The sequence below is a fragment of the Lissotriton vulgaris genome, chromosome 1_2 (assembly GCF_964263255.1).
Source record: "Lissotriton vulgaris chromosome 1_2, aLisVul1.2, whole genome shotgun sequence".
Lineage (NCBI taxonomy): Eukaryota > Metazoa > Chordata > Amphibia > Caudata > Salamandridae > Lissotriton > Lissotriton vulgaris.
Genome location: NC_141686.1, coordinates 291,037,060 through 291,049,438, shown reverse-complemented (window position 1 = coordinate 291,049,438; position 12,379 = coordinate 291,037,060). Strand labels below are relative to the sequence as shown.

Sequence of the window (12,379 nt, the reverse complement as noted above, 5' to 3'; positions counted from 1 at the left end):
TTTTGGAAGGGAGCAAGGGCCAGTCTGGAGCAACCAGACCAGCAGCAGTGATGTCGTCGGGCATCGTTAAGAAGGCCACAAGCCAGCGGGCTAGTAGCCAAACAACGCGGTGAGCAGCAAAAAGCAGAAGGGCCCCACGCAGATCGTGGAGATGCTGGGAGGGTGGACTTCGGTGCTGGAGCTGCTCAGGGTCGGGGCTTCTCAGACCCCAAAGCACTCACCAGAGGATCCCTCGGCGGTCGTGCTGGATAGAAGTCGTGCAGTTCTGATGATGGCCGGTCCCTCGAGGTCTCGTCGCACCTACGGTTCTCAGCTTAGCTGTAGAGGTAGGTAGAGGTCAGAGGTGCCAGGGAAGCCGGGTCTCGTCGTGCTGGTCGGTCGGATTCCTGAGGAAGGACGTGCAGCAAACCGCAGAGTTCTTAGATGGTGCCTGCGGATGCAGGGTGACTACTCCTTAGCCACAAGGGAGAAATCTTGAGAAGAAGTCGAGAGTTCCTTTCGTAGAAAGTAGTTTCTTGATTCAAAGATGATCTAATTTGGAAGGGTCCCGCTCCTGCCTTTATCCTAAAGAAAGGGGTGGGTACGCGACTAGGTCCTGCCCTAGGGGTGGGACCAGGAAGGGGGGTGGTTACACCCCTCTCCCATGCCGGACTTTCCCCAGGCCAGGGGCTGGTGTGCCCCTGGAACTGGTTCTAGCCGGCAGATGCGTAGTGAGCACCGGGGTGCCACTTGCAGTCACCTTCCTGTAAAGCCCTGCCTACCCAGGATACACAAAACCCTGTCTGGGATGGTGCTAGCACCGCCCCTGACAGGAAACCCTTTGTCCAAGCTCTCCTCGCTGGAAGGACTCCCAGCAGCAGGAGGTCAGACTCGTTTCTGTGTTGGCAGCATCCATTTTGTGGAGCTGAGGCTTCAGTTAACTTTAACCGGGGTTCACAGTTACATACATGTCGTGTCCCTCTAGAAGGGTGGAATGCTAACCCCGTCGCCAGAATTGGCGAGGGGTTAGTATTCCAATTCGTATGACACCTTACTCGACATGTTTTGATAAAGCAATACCAAAGATAGCATTTAACCGCGAGGATTATAATGCACTTAAGAGTATATGGTATGCGTTATCATGGAACAGCTATTAGGACTTGGTTCCGCAAGCTGCAAACGGGCTCAGTTCATGCCAGAGCACCATCTCACACGATTCCAAGCACTCTGCCTTCAGGATTGTCAAGGCCTGCCATAGGAGTGACTGATAGGAATCTGTGTGTCCATTTTTAGGGTTAGATATAGGTATACTATATCTAAAGCAAAGGGTGATTACACCACCTTGTCCCAGCTGTCGTGCAGCCAGTTGTCAGATTTAGATGGCCATCCAGGGGTGGCATAATACATGCTTCAGCCCCTGGTAGGCCCTGGGTACACCTATGCCCTGAGTTACAGGGTCTGATAAGGTGTCCCAGTACCAATTGGATAATGCACCTAAGGCACACATGTCAATTTAGTGAGAGAACAGCTAGGCCCACAGCCAGAGAAAGTCGTAAACCAGTGAAACAAAAGCAAAAAATCTGGGTGATCATATGATTGCAGACCCTACTCTCCTACAGAGAGGGTGTCTGAAAAGACAACCCCATCTACTGACCCATCTTTTGGGCTGTAGGAGAGGAGATCAGGGAGAGGTTCACTCACTGCTTCTTGTTCCTCATCAGTCAACATCAACATGGTGATGTCAGCCCTTTCATTGAAGAGCTTAAGGCAGTTCACATGGATAACCCTTTTGGGTGTCCTGATTGTGCCCAGGTCAACTAAGTAAGTGACCTCACTCTTTTTCTTCAGGATAGGGTAAGGGCCACTCCATATATCTTGGAGTGCCCTTGGTGCCACTGGCTCAAAAAACCCACACCCGATGCCCAGGTTGAAATTCAACCAGTGCAGCTTTTTGGTCATACCAGTGCTCCTGAAGCTCCTGGCTGGCCTCAAGATTCTTGGATGCCTTTTCCATGTACTCAGCCATTCTGGACCTTAGGCAAGCGCATAGTCCACAATGTCTTGCTTGGGTTCCTGGAGAGGCCTCTCCCAACCCTCTTTCACAAGACAGAGTGGTCCCCTCACAGGATGATCAAACAGAAGTTTAAAGGGGGAAAACCCTACTCCCTTCTGTGGCAATTCTCTGTAAGTGAAAAGCAGGCATGGGAACAAGATATTGCATCTCCTCTTGAGCTTTTCAGGGAGTCCCATGATCATGCCTTTCAATGTCTTGTTGAGTCTCTCAATAAGGCCTTTGGTTTGTGGGTGATATTGTGTAGTAAACATGTACTGCACTCCACACTCCTTCCAGGTGTGTTTCAGGTAAGCAGACATGAAGTTAGAACCTCTGTCTTAGGAAACCCTACCCTGGTAAAGACACCCAGGAGAGCCTTAGCTACTGCAGGAGCTGTAGTAGTCCTAAGTGGGATTTCTTCAGGGTACCCAGTAGCATGATCCACACCACTAGAATGAATTTGTTACCTGAGGCTGTGGGAAGTTCAAGTAGACCCACTATATCCACACCTACCCTGTCAAAGGGAACCCCACCACAGGCAGTGGTATCAGGGGAGCCTCTGGGTGGCCACCTGTCTTGCCACTGGCCTGACAGGTAACACAGGAGCTGACAAACTCCTTCACCTTTTGGTGCATTTGGGGCCAGTAAAAGTGGCTAACTAGCCTTTCCCAAATTGTGGTTAGGCCCAGATGTCCAGCTAAGGGGATGCCATGAGCTAAAGTTAGGAGGAACTCCCTGAACTTCTGTGGCACTACCACTCTCCTGGTGGCTCCAGGATTGGGGTTTTTCCCCCCAGTGTACAGTAATCCCCCTTCCCAATAGGCTCTGTGGGTACCACTGACATCTCCCTTTGCTTCTGAAACAGCTTGCTGCCTCAGGCTTTCAAGGGTGGGACAGTCTTGCTGACCCTGGCACAGTTCTTACCTAGTGAATCCCCCTGGGCCCAAGAGTTCAACTTGGTAAGGGTCAAGCTCCATGGACCCCTCTGGGGTGTCCAAGTCCTCTCCCTGAGGAGAGGGGTCCTGGTTTGTTTGCTGTACAGAAGCTGGTCCCTCAGTCTTCTTAGCTTTTCTCTTGGTGGATTGGGCCATACTTTCAGTCTCCAATCCTACTTTATCACCCTGCCTTTTGCTCTGTGCTCTCATTTGTACACACACAAATTCAGGAATACCCAGCATTGCTGCATGGGTTTTTAATTCAACCTCAGCCCAGGCTGAGGTTTCCAGGTCATTGGCAAGCAGACATGCAGCTGGTAGCTTGGAGAGACCACTACCTTTTTTCAGGACAGTAACCCCCCCCCCCCGCTTAATGTCACCATAGCCATTGCATGATTGGTGGTAACACTGTCAGTATTGGTAGCTGGGTAAGTACGCCCAATCAGATATTGCTCAGGGGAAACCAGTGTGTCTCTCACCATAGTGACACTGGCATCTGTATCCCTCAGAGCTTCTATCGTAGTTCCATTGACCTAAGGGTACTGTAAGTATCTCTTCAAGTTTGGTGGCCACATAGCTTCTGTGGTAAACTCAACTTCCCCCTCTGAAACTAGAACTGCTTCAGTGTGCATCCTGATTTGCTCTGGGCACACTGTTGATCCCATCTGTAGACTTGCTACCCCAGAAGTAGCTGTACTTGTTGGACTAGGGGCCTTGTTGTAAGGGCAAGACTTGTCTACAGTTAAGTGTCCCAACTTATTACAGTTGTTAAAACAGTCCTTTGCAGGATAAACGTTCTTCCCCCTATAGGGCTGAGGCACATAGGGAGTAGTTTGGGACCCACCCCCCTGTACAGATTTTTGGGGCCCTTTGGAAGACTCAGACTTTTTATCTTGGGGATTCTCATGGCTGGTTTCTTGTGCTAAAAAGTTCCCCTTTTGGTTAGGGGAGCTTCTCATCCGACCAATAAAAAACAAACAAGACAATAACATTTGAGTGTGATCTTATCCTTTCCTAAACGACACAAGACAATACCTATCAACGAATATAGGTTGTGTGCGCTTGACTTTTCTTGCATTTTACAGGAGGGAGAGCTCCTCTCCCCCTTCCTTTCTCGGAGACCAGGGTTATCTCTGATCAAGAGGCACCAACCACCTAGTCCTCGCAGCTACCATTTGACCACTACCTGTAGAGCGCCATCGCATTTCTGAACACTCTAATAACCCTCCGCTGAACTTTTTAATGAACAAATGTCTTTGCTACCAAGAAAAGATTCAGGGCCCGATTCACAAAAGTAAACTTACAGTTTAAGATTGTTTGCAATTCACAAAGGGATTTACGAGTAGTATCTTTACGAGTGAGGAGTCTCCGCATATAAAAAGGTGGGACAGTCCTATATTTTTATGTTATTATAGCTATTTGGTATCATTGCTTGTAGATGGATGTGTTGTTTTTAACATGCCCTAAACCTGGCTATCTCCGGTCTTGAGGTCAAAATATTTAACCAAATGTATGCAAGTAATGTCTTTTGCCTGCGAAAACTTTCCTAGGGCAGTTTTGAAACACTGTCTTCCTCCCCTTGAACACAATTGACAGTAGGGTTTGTGGCCTTTGGCTGAAAGTGCTTCCGTTAGTCTGCTTTCAGAGGATGTTTTATTTTCAATCAGGTGTCCGTGACTTTTAATTATTGGCTGTTCCCCTTCTAAGCATCCCACAGTGTGTCCCAATGGATGAGCATTCATGCGGCTCACACTGAAAGCTCAATTGTGTTTTGAGGTTGTCCCATCAAGCAATCTTTGATGGACATCAATAACCCTGAGTCAGGGGCTTCTCTTTCCAGTTTACAGAGGAATCGGACTATGACATTAGGGCCCATTAGGGTACCATCTCCGCTTTGCTTCACTTGTATTTCTTAGTATACTGCTGAAAAGAGACTTTCAAACCATTCAACCCAATTAGATGAATAATGTGCAGATGAATTGCTCTTGTTGGTTCAGCTGCGCTGCTGAAATCACTACAAGAGATGAACAAAGGTGACATTCACTCATTCTAACATTACAGCAAAATCCTTCCTCTTATCTGAGCTGTAACTTTACAGGCCACTGGGAACGAGAATTCCTGTTTGGACTTCCCATGCTGGTGAAAGCATTGTACTGTGACTGCTTGGTTTGGAATTTGTGCTAGAGCCCAGACTGTTTAATAACTGAGAAGGTTGGATGTGGCAGTCTGGTGAATGGGTTTCTTAAGAGGTGGTGTGTAAGGGGTAGGGAAAAGACAGATGTAGCATGTGTCTGTCGGAGTCTATATTTTAGATCATGGAGTTTGGGCGTGAGGTAGGACTATCCAAGAGGCATTTTGTTGGGCAGACTTAACTCACCCCCTGTCACAGTTTTGTCATGGTGTAGTTGTGACTGCCTCATCAGAACTATGATGGATGGGGAAGTTAGGCTTGTCCTCTGAAGGTAAAGCTCTGACATGATACCCTTTAGGTCTGGTGCTGGTGGTGAAGCGAGAACTAGCTCATCTGGGAATATTAGCATGGAGAGCTGGGAGTAGCCCATCATGGGGATTGAAGGGAGGGGATTAGTAAAGAATTTTCAACCCAAATGTAAATCCTTGCTATCTTCTCTTTTCCCAGTTCCGCTCTCTGTTCTTCGGTTCTGTTCTGTCTCAGACGAGCACTGCAAACCGGACAGGCGTCAGCCAGGAGGTATTGGCAGAAGACAGCGATGGAGAGCAATAACATTGGTGTATCACCCGGGGGGGTTTGCACCATCACTGAAGGGGATGTAGCAAGACGGAAGATGAAACGGATTGTCGTCTCCTTGTCTTGAATTCCTGCTCGCCCTGAGCATGAGCCCAAGTGCTTGTTCTTCTTACGCTGTATGGCAACTCTGATCAGCAGGAGCTTGAGTCTGTCCATTTGGGGAAACCATTCTCTGCATCAGCTTGGTTCGAGTTGACTGGTGGAATAGCTCTTTTGCTCAGTTGAGAGGTCGAGGACATCGAAACTAAAGCAATATGGCTTTCACATTTAATGTGATACGGGGTTGTTACAATAGAATCCTATTTGCGGAAGTAAATAAAATTAACTATTTTTTGACGTACTGGTGATGTGTGAATCCATCGCTGACAGAGAAAACACATTCATTGGTTCTTCCATCGTACAGGAGATGCTTCACATTACCATTGCTCTGTAGACACATACCTGGAGTGACCTCTTTGCACTGATAGTTCACTTGCTCTTTGCAACTCAGACAAAAAAATCTATTGATGCGATTCATACATTTTTTAATCTTACATGTTAACCTTATGGCCACCTCAGAGTGTCTTAAAAATTTTTCAATAAGGAGAGATGATGGTTTAGATGGAAAGCTGATGGGTGACTGCAGCTTAAACTGGTGTATGGCGGTTGGGCAGGTTCACCTAATCGCAGATGTCTGTGGAGGGGTTTATTCACTAGTGCTTTCACGGAGTGTCAAATGCTTTCTGAACAAGGTAGTTCTGAGATATTTATTGTACGGCAGGGTTACATTAGGTCAGGGATCTCCAACCTTTTCTGTAGTGAGAGCTACTTCTGATCAGTGAAAATCATTGTGAGCAACTGAAGGCTGAGCCACTCGCGCAGTGATACCAGACACCCCCACTCTCATTGAATTTAAGCCTAATATCCATAAAGCCAAAGACTAATGGTCTTCCATTTGAAAAAAATGACAGTAGTTTTCAGTTCTAAATACGGCACAGTGTCAACTGGGAGCGAGAGGCCTGCTGTTTGTAAATGCAACACTTTGAAGTGAGATAAAATTAAAAATGAAGAGTTAACTCTTCATTTTAATTTTCTCCCATTTAACAACATTCAGAGCCATCATTTGTTCTCATGCTCCAATATTGAGTTGGCGTGGGCTTTTGTTAAAGATTTAAATACCTCAGTGCTTCAGTTCTTCACCCCTGTGCCCGGAGTCATAACTCTGAATCCAGCACTGCTCATTATTAGGCCCTGCTATCTGCAGCTGGAAGATAATAATGTAAAATAAACACTTAACTTTAAAAGGAAAATGTGTCCTTGTGCTTATTTAAAAATACAATTGAGGCTGTGAGCTACTGGTAGCTGGCGAGACTGATTCTTCTTGACCTCACTGCAGCTTTTGACACTGTTAATCACAACACCCTCCTTAACGTTCTTCAACAGAAAATGGGCGTGGATGACCCAGTACTCAAATGGTTTGCCTCTTTCCTCTCGGACAGAACCCAAATGATCAAGATTGCAAACAGTCTCTTGTCTCCACTGGTAGTTGGTCAAGGCGTCCCTCAAGGTTCTATCCTTGCTCCCACTCTGTTCAATCTCTATCTGGACCCATTAGGGAACCTTCTAAGCAAATCTGGAATCCTCTACCATCTCTGAGGATGACACCCAAATCTCCCTCAAGGTGTCTTCCCTTCATGATCTCTCACTACTCAGCTCTACTCACATCTAGCTCTCTCTCTCTCTGCCTCCTGTTCAAGCCTGGATGGATCAATCAAATCTACTCAACAGTAAACCCATCATTGTGGACAGCGCTAAATCCTTAGGTGTCATACTTGACAAAAGACTCAACCTAATCTCACACATCAACTCCATGGCCTAGAGCGCACGTTATCAACTGCGACTTTTATGGGGGATTCGTCGATTCTTACCAGAGAATGACCTAAAAACCTTGGTCCAATCGCTAGTTCTCTCTAGACTTGACTATTGTAATTCTCTTCTGACTGGCCTTCCCAAATCTCACCTCTCCCCCCTCAAATCCGTCCTTCATTCAGCAGCTCGCTTCATTTCAGGGTCCAAACGAAGTGACCACATCACTCCTATCCTGTCTTCTCTCCGAAGGCTTCCCATTGAGGCTAGAGCTATCTACAAAACAGCGTGCATCACCCACAAAGCTTTGCACTCTTCCTCCCCTTGATATCTGGCGAATAAACTCAAACTGTCTGGAGGCTCAAGACCTTCTCGGAATGCGGAAAAGTTCCTTCTTGAACCCCCCTCCTTCAAAAGAGAAAAATTGTTGGCACAATCGTTGTCAGGTAATGCGGTTAGAATCTGGAACTCGTTTCCTCCTTCGCTCCGTGCCATCACCTCCATCCAGATCTTCAAAGCAAACCTCAAATCTCTTTTATTCCAAAGACACTTGCAGAACTAATTCCCTCCTTCTCAGACCCCGCCAGGAATTTCTTTAGTCATTTTAAATTTGTCACATATGTTTATATTTTTGTTTGTACGTCCTGTGCTTGCTGCGAAAGAAAGGGAGGGGGAACAGAATGTACCAACATTGACATTTAGGAAATTACAACACATATGGTATCTGGGCAGGACATGGAACGTTGGAGACAAGGTAAAGGCCAAGCTCCCCAGATCTTCCCACTTGTGATGTTCTAGTTTCTGAGAGGCTGGAAGACTACATCATGGGGGGATTACCTTTGTGTGTGCTGTTCTGTTATGGGGTAGGAGATGTGTTGTAATTTCCTAAATGTCAATGTTGGTACATTCCGTTCCCCCTCCCTTTCTTGCCCCTGTTGGGCTTCGATCGTGATTCCAGTTACCTGCATCGAAGAAAGGCTTGCGCTTCTCGATTCCAGCGTTCGTCGGGCCCAACTGCGCCATTGGGCCTTTGGCTCATGGAAAGAACACCCTTCAAGAAGTGCCCTCCGTGTGGACACAAATTCCCCCACACTGACCTACATGAGGTTTGCAATCTATACTTGTCCCCAGAGCACGAGAGTCGAGATTGCCAGGTCTGCGCTTCGTTACGGTCAATGAAAACCATCAGTGACCGTCGAGCTCGAAGAGTCATGGCGCAGTCCTCTTCATTGACACCAGACCTTATCATAGACGAGGCTCCAATCGATCTAGAGTCCGAAGAACAACCGCAGGACGACATCGTTTCCGAAGCAGAGGATTCAGCTTCTGGAGCCGAAGGAATATCGGAAGACGACGATCTTCTTCCAGCTGATCAACAGGTCGTGAGTACAAGCGTCGACCCTGTTCACACACCCATACCGGGACAGGCTTCAGTTCCACTTCCACCTCCGGGTCCAGGTGCACACCGACCAAAACCTTCAGATGCCCCGCCTTCTGGCTCGCGGTACAAAAGGGGGTGGTGATGGCTCGGCAGCAAAGAACCCAGAAAAGCCTCCAGTCGACTCTGGCTCGAGTCAGTTTGTCGTTCCCGACAAGCAAAAGGTCCTAAAACCAAAACTAACTTTGCCGAAACCGGTCGAGACGAAAACAAGCTCAGCACCGAAGGCAGTTCCCAAGCCTATCGAACCGAAGACAACTCCGGTTCCGAAAAAAGTCGACCAGAAGCCCATCTCAAAGTGACCTCTGACCCTGCTCAAAGGCCGGGTCGCTCCCCTACCGCCGAACAGCACCACCTGTGCGCGTTCTCCCCGCTGCTGCCACTCCAAGTGTGGGTTCGATCCTCCTGTGCCCAGGATCAGACAGTGTTTGGTTTGTGTTTTTCTCCCTCTTGACTGCTGTGTTTTGCTGTATTTGGTATTCGCTCTGCTATAGTATTTATCGTTTTTAGCCCACCTGCTCCCCCTCACCCTCCCTTTTTTGCCTTCTGTGACTGTTGTTTTCCCGCCGCTATCCCCCGCGGCCACGCCGCCCAGCTCACGCCTCCTAGCTGCTCCTCCCTCCATCCACGCCTCAAATGGCGGCCGCTGTCCGGACGCGCAGCAGGCGTGCCGCTTGTGCACCGAAGGCACGCCAAAGGCAAGCCCATCTGCGCCCGTCCATGGCTGGACCGCTCCCAGCACCAGAACCCCTGGACCCCGCACACGCCACATCGCCAGAATCTGATACAATGAAAACATCCTCCACGCTCTCAACACGGCCGAGACCATCGCTGCTTCCAGGCTGCCCCAAAACGCACCCACAGACCCTTCTGCCACACCTGCAACTTCATATGTGACAGAACCACCAAAACCCCAAAGAATGGACCCAACCACCTCCGCTGCTTACTCCTCAACACCCGCTCCGTACAAAAACATGCCTTCCTGACCAACACCTTGTTGAACGACTCCTCAGGACCTGACATCACCATAGCCATCCCGGACGACTACAAGATCTCCCGCAGAGACCGCACCAACGGGATGGGAGGAGGAATAGCCATCGTCCACAAGTCCACCCTCCAGGTCCACACCCTCGCAGACGACTCCCTCAACTCCGCCAAATACCTTCACTTCCGGATCCACACCAACCCCAACACTACCCTCAGAGGAACACTCATCTACAGACCCCCTGGACCACGGTCCCTCTTCAGCGACTCCATCGCCGACCTCGCCAACACCCACGCACTCACCTCCACGGACTACATCCTTCTCGGGGACCTGAACTTCCACCTCGAGAACGACGCCAACTCCATCGCCCTGATCGCCAACCTCGGCCTCTGACAACTCGTCACTGAACCCATCCACGCCGCCGGCCACACGCTCGACCCCATCTTCTCCACAAGCACCCACATCGCCTTCAACCACACCACCAAACTCCACTGGACTAACCACCGATGCATCCACTTCACCTCCAAGAAACCAACTAGGCACCCAACAACTGCCTGGAGCAAAGTTACCGAAGACCAGCTGACCTCCACCCTCACCCAGAACCCACCTACTACCGACCCAGACGGCGCCGCCCGAAATTTCAGACAGTGGATCGACGACTTCGCCAACACCCTCGCCCGATCAAGAAACCCTCCATCAACCACCACAGAAAGAAAGCCGCCTGGTTCACCGAAGAACTTCAAATCTCCAAACAAACATGCCGGAAGCTGGAGAAGAAATGGCTCCACGACCACACACCAGACAGCCACGCAGCCCACAAAGACGCTATCCGCAGACATCACCACCTCATCAGAACAGCCAAGAGATCATCCTTCAAAGCCCGACTGGATAACAACGCACACGACAGCAAAGAACTTTTCAACATAGTAAAGGAACTCTCCAACACCAACGATATCCCGCCCTTGCAGGATCTGTGCGACTCACTGGCCACCTTCTTCCACCGCAAGATCGCCGACATCAACGACAGCTTCAACTCCTCATCCGCCCGACCACAACGGACCACACCCTGAACACCACCAGCACCAACCAGCTGACCTCCTGGTCCCACGTCAACGACTAAGAGACACGCAAGGCCATGAACACCATCAACTCAGGATCCCCATCAGACCCTTGCCCACACCACGTTTTCAACAAAGCTGATGCAACCATCGCACCCCAACTGCGAAAGATCATCAACATCTCCTTCGACACAGCGACATTCCCGGAAAGCTGGAAACACGCCGAAATCAATGCGCTCCTCAAAAAGCCCAAGGCGGACCCCAAAGACATCAAGAACTTCCAGCCCATCTCCCTGCTCCCTTTCCCAGCGTAGGTCATCGAGAAAATCGCCAACCTACAGCTGACCCGCCACCTCGAGGATAACGGCATCCTAGACCCATCCCAGTCCGGATTCAGACGCAACCACAGCACCAAGACTGCCCTTATCGCCGCCACAGACCACATCAGGCGCCAGCTAGACAACGGCGAAACTTCAGCCCTCATCCTCCTGGATCTGTCAGCCGCTTTCGACCACGCCTCCAAGAAGCCGGAATCCAGAAGAAGGCCTTGGACTGGACTACATCCTTCCTCTCCGGCAGAACCCAGAGAGTCCGTCTCCCGCCCTTCCAATCCGAAGCCACCGACATCATCTGCGGCGTACCCCAGGGCTCATCCCTCAGCCTGACCCTGTTCAATGTCTACATGGCCCCCCTCGCACATGAGGGCCGCCAACACGACCTGAAAATCAGCTCCTACGCCGACGACCCCCAGCTCATCCTCTCCCTCAACAAGGACCCGCACACCACCAAAACCAACCTCCATGAGGGAATGAAGGCCGTCGCCGGGTGAATGAGGAGCAGCCGTCTGAAATTGAACTCAGACAAGACGGAGGTCCTCATCCAAGGCCCCACCCGATCTGCCTGGGACGACTCCTGGTGGCCGACCTCACTGGGAGCAGCCCCTACACCCACGAACCACGCACCCAACGTAGGATTCATCCTCGACTCTTCCCTCTCCGTGTCGAAGCAAGTCCTCCTGCTACAACACCCTCTGCATGCTTCGCAGGATCTACAAGTGGATCCCGACCGAAACAAGAAGAACACTGACCCAAGCCCTCGTCAGCAGCAGGCTCGAGTACGGCAACGCACTCTACGCAGGAATCCCGGCCAAACACCTGCAACGACTACAACACATCCAAAACACCTCAGCCTGACTGATCCTCAACGTCCCCGCCGCAGCCACATCTCCCCCCACCTTAGAGACCTGCACTGGCTTCCCGTCAACAAGAGGATCACCATCAAACTCACCCACGCACACAAAGCACTCCACATCATCGGAC

At 49.9% G+C, this 12,379-nt stretch overlaps 1 protein-coding gene across 4 annotated transcripts in view; it reads left to right on the top strand.

Moving 5' to 3' along the window:
• The window catches only part of RAD9A (RAD9 checkpoint clamp component A), a 70,004-nt gene extending 63,934 nt beyond the window's left edge, over positions 1 to 6,070 (top strand). For all 4 annotated transcript variants that reach the window (XM_086953261.1, XM_086953262.1, XM_086953260.1 and 1 more), the window contains exon 12: positions 5,606 to 6,070. In XM_086953261.1, coding sequence (XP_086809387.1) covers positions 5,606 to 5,710 — 105 coding nt within the window. In that variant the 3' untranslated portion in view covers positions 5,711 to 6,070. The remainder of the gene's footprint in view (positions 1 to 5,605) is intronic.
• The last annotated feature ends 6,309 nt before the right edge of the window (positions 6,071 to 12,379 follow it).